The sequence below is a fragment of the Cariama cristata genome, unplaced genomic scaffold, assembly GCF_000690535.1.
Source record: "Cariama cristata isolate BGI_N322 unplaced genomic scaffold, ASM69053v1 scaffold30441, whole genome shotgun sequence".
Taxonomy (NCBI): Eukaryota; Metazoa; Chordata; class Aves; order Cariamiformes; family Cariamidae; genus Cariama; species Cariama cristata.
In genome coordinates this window covers 1-1,961 of record NW_009601451.1, presented here as the reverse complement: position 1 = coordinate 1,961, position 1,961 = coordinate 1, and the positions used below count along the sequence as shown (strand labels likewise).

The 1,961-nt window shown below is 53.4% G+C and overlaps 1 protein-coding gene across 1 annotated transcript in view; it reads left to right on the top strand.

Annotated features, from left to right (window-relative positions):
* ACOT7 (acyl-CoA thioesterase 7) overlaps positions 1 to 1,209 on the top strand; it is a gene marked incomplete at its 5' end in the record, with an annotated part of 5,195 nt that extends 3,986 nt beyond the window's left edge. The window contains 2 exons of the mRNA XM_009710468.1: positions 32 to 216; positions 1,105 to 1,209. Coding sequence (XP_009708770.1) covers positions 32 to 216; positions 1,105 to 1,209 — 290 coding nt within the window. The remainder of the gene's footprint in view (positions 1 to 31; positions 217 to 1,104) is intronic.
* Between the last annotated feature and the right edge of the window lie 752 nt (positions 1,210 to 1,961).

Here is a 1,961-nt window from a genome sequence, read left to right as displayed (position 1 = left end):
CCTGCTGACCCAGCCCCTCTCTGCTCGGCAGGCAGCGTCATCACCATTTCGGGGCGCATGACCTTCACGAGCAATAAATCCATGGAAATTGAAGTCTTTGTGGATGCCGACCCATTCGTGGATGAGCCTCGGGAGCGGTACCGTGCCGTCAGCGCCTTCTTCACCTACGTCTCCCTGAGCAAGGAGGGGAAGCCCCTACCTGTCCCGCAGCTGCTGGTAAGAGCTCTCCCTGCAGCGTCATCACCATTTCGGGGCGCATGACCTTCACGAGCAATAAATCCATGGAAATTGAAGTCTTTGTGGATGCCGACCCATTCGTGGATGAGCCTCGGGAGCGGTACCGTGCCGTCAGCGCCTTCTTCACCTACGTCTCCCTGAGCAAGGAGGGGAAGCCCCTACCTGTCCCGCAGCTGCTGGTAAGAGCTCTCCCTGCTGCAAGCCAGCTGGGCCAGCCCCTCTCCTCCTCCTGCTTCTCCCGAGGCAGATCCCAGCTGCCTTTTATATCCAAGAAATCTTCTTCCCTTGAATTATTCAGCAGAAAAATATAAGCATGAACAAGTCCTTCCAGAGCAGGCTTCAGAGTTTTTGTTGGTTTTGTTTTTTGTTTTTTGTTTTTTTAAAAATATCTTCTGAAAATTGCTGATATGGAGTTTGGGGATTTTAGCCTTTCTTGCAGTTAAGGACAGGCTCCGGGCAGGCTCTGCAAGTTCCCCCCTGCCCATGCTAGAGACACACAGGAGGGGACTCTGAGCGGTGACGGAGGCCCCCGCGTCCCCCATCCCTCCTCCCCATGGCATCCCTGCTCCAGCCCTCCTGCCTATTTTTAGCTGTCCTGATCCTGGCAGGACTTTGCTGATGTGGCGCTGATCGCTGGGGACTGTTTCTTGATTAATATTTTACCCCACACAGGTGTCTTCCTGCTCTGTGCAGGAGTACATTAGCTGTTGAAACATGTATTTCATGGAGCGCGGGTTTTCCTTTACATTTCTTGTAAGAGAAGGCGCGTTTCCTTCCTGCACACGCTTGCAACGTGCAGCGTGGGAGAGCTGCGCTGCCCCAAGGCAGTTAACGCTGGTGGCTTTGCTTTCTTTCTGTTTCTGGCAGACGGAGACGGAGGATGAGAAGCGGCGCTTCGAGGAAGGGAAGGGCAGGTACCTCCAGACGAAAGCCAAGCGGCAGGCGCAGATGCAACAGGCTGCCCGGCAGTGATCCCATCCCATGCCTCCCTGCGCTCTTGCAGCCTTCACCTGCCAAATGTCCAGGTTCCCGTTAGTGTCATGTCCTGTCCGCGCCAGGCCTCGCGCCTTTGCCCGCCCCAGCCTGCCACTAGAGCTGCCGCGGCGGTGCCGTTGCTTCACTGCTGATCGGTTTAGTGCCGTAGACCTTGTGCTTTAGGTGGGTTAAGCACCCCAAAAGCCTCCAAGAGCCTTCCCGGTCGCTCGCCATTCACCTCTGGAGCCCTGTTTTCAGAGTTTAATCCAGTAAGCGAAGCTCCCACCCGTGCTGGAGCAGGGCAGGGGCGCGTGGCAGCACGAGGACCGCGCGAGGCCACAAGTCTTTGTGATGCTGTGTTAATTTGCCAGTACGTCCTAAAACTGCACACCAAAGCTTACGTACGATACTGGTGACGAGAAACATGCCCTGGTATCGTACTGAATGTCTCGGACTGTTTTGTTGACATCTCTAGGTAGTTTCTTTGTGCACATCTAAGTTATTTAAGGAATCCTGTGGCATAAATAAAGTCTGTTGTTGTTGACTGAACTAAAATGGGTGTAGCTTTTTTTTTATCTCAAGCAGCAGCAATTCCAGCTCAGCAGCTTTATTCAAAAAAATTGCGCTGCTTTCCCTGTCCTGCCTTTCTCCCCTGGATCTTCCCAGTGTCTTTGAGCAGCACAGTGGGCTCCTATCCTTGTTTTTAAAAAAATCTGCCTCTTTTAATGGGAATCTCAGAACAGCTGCCA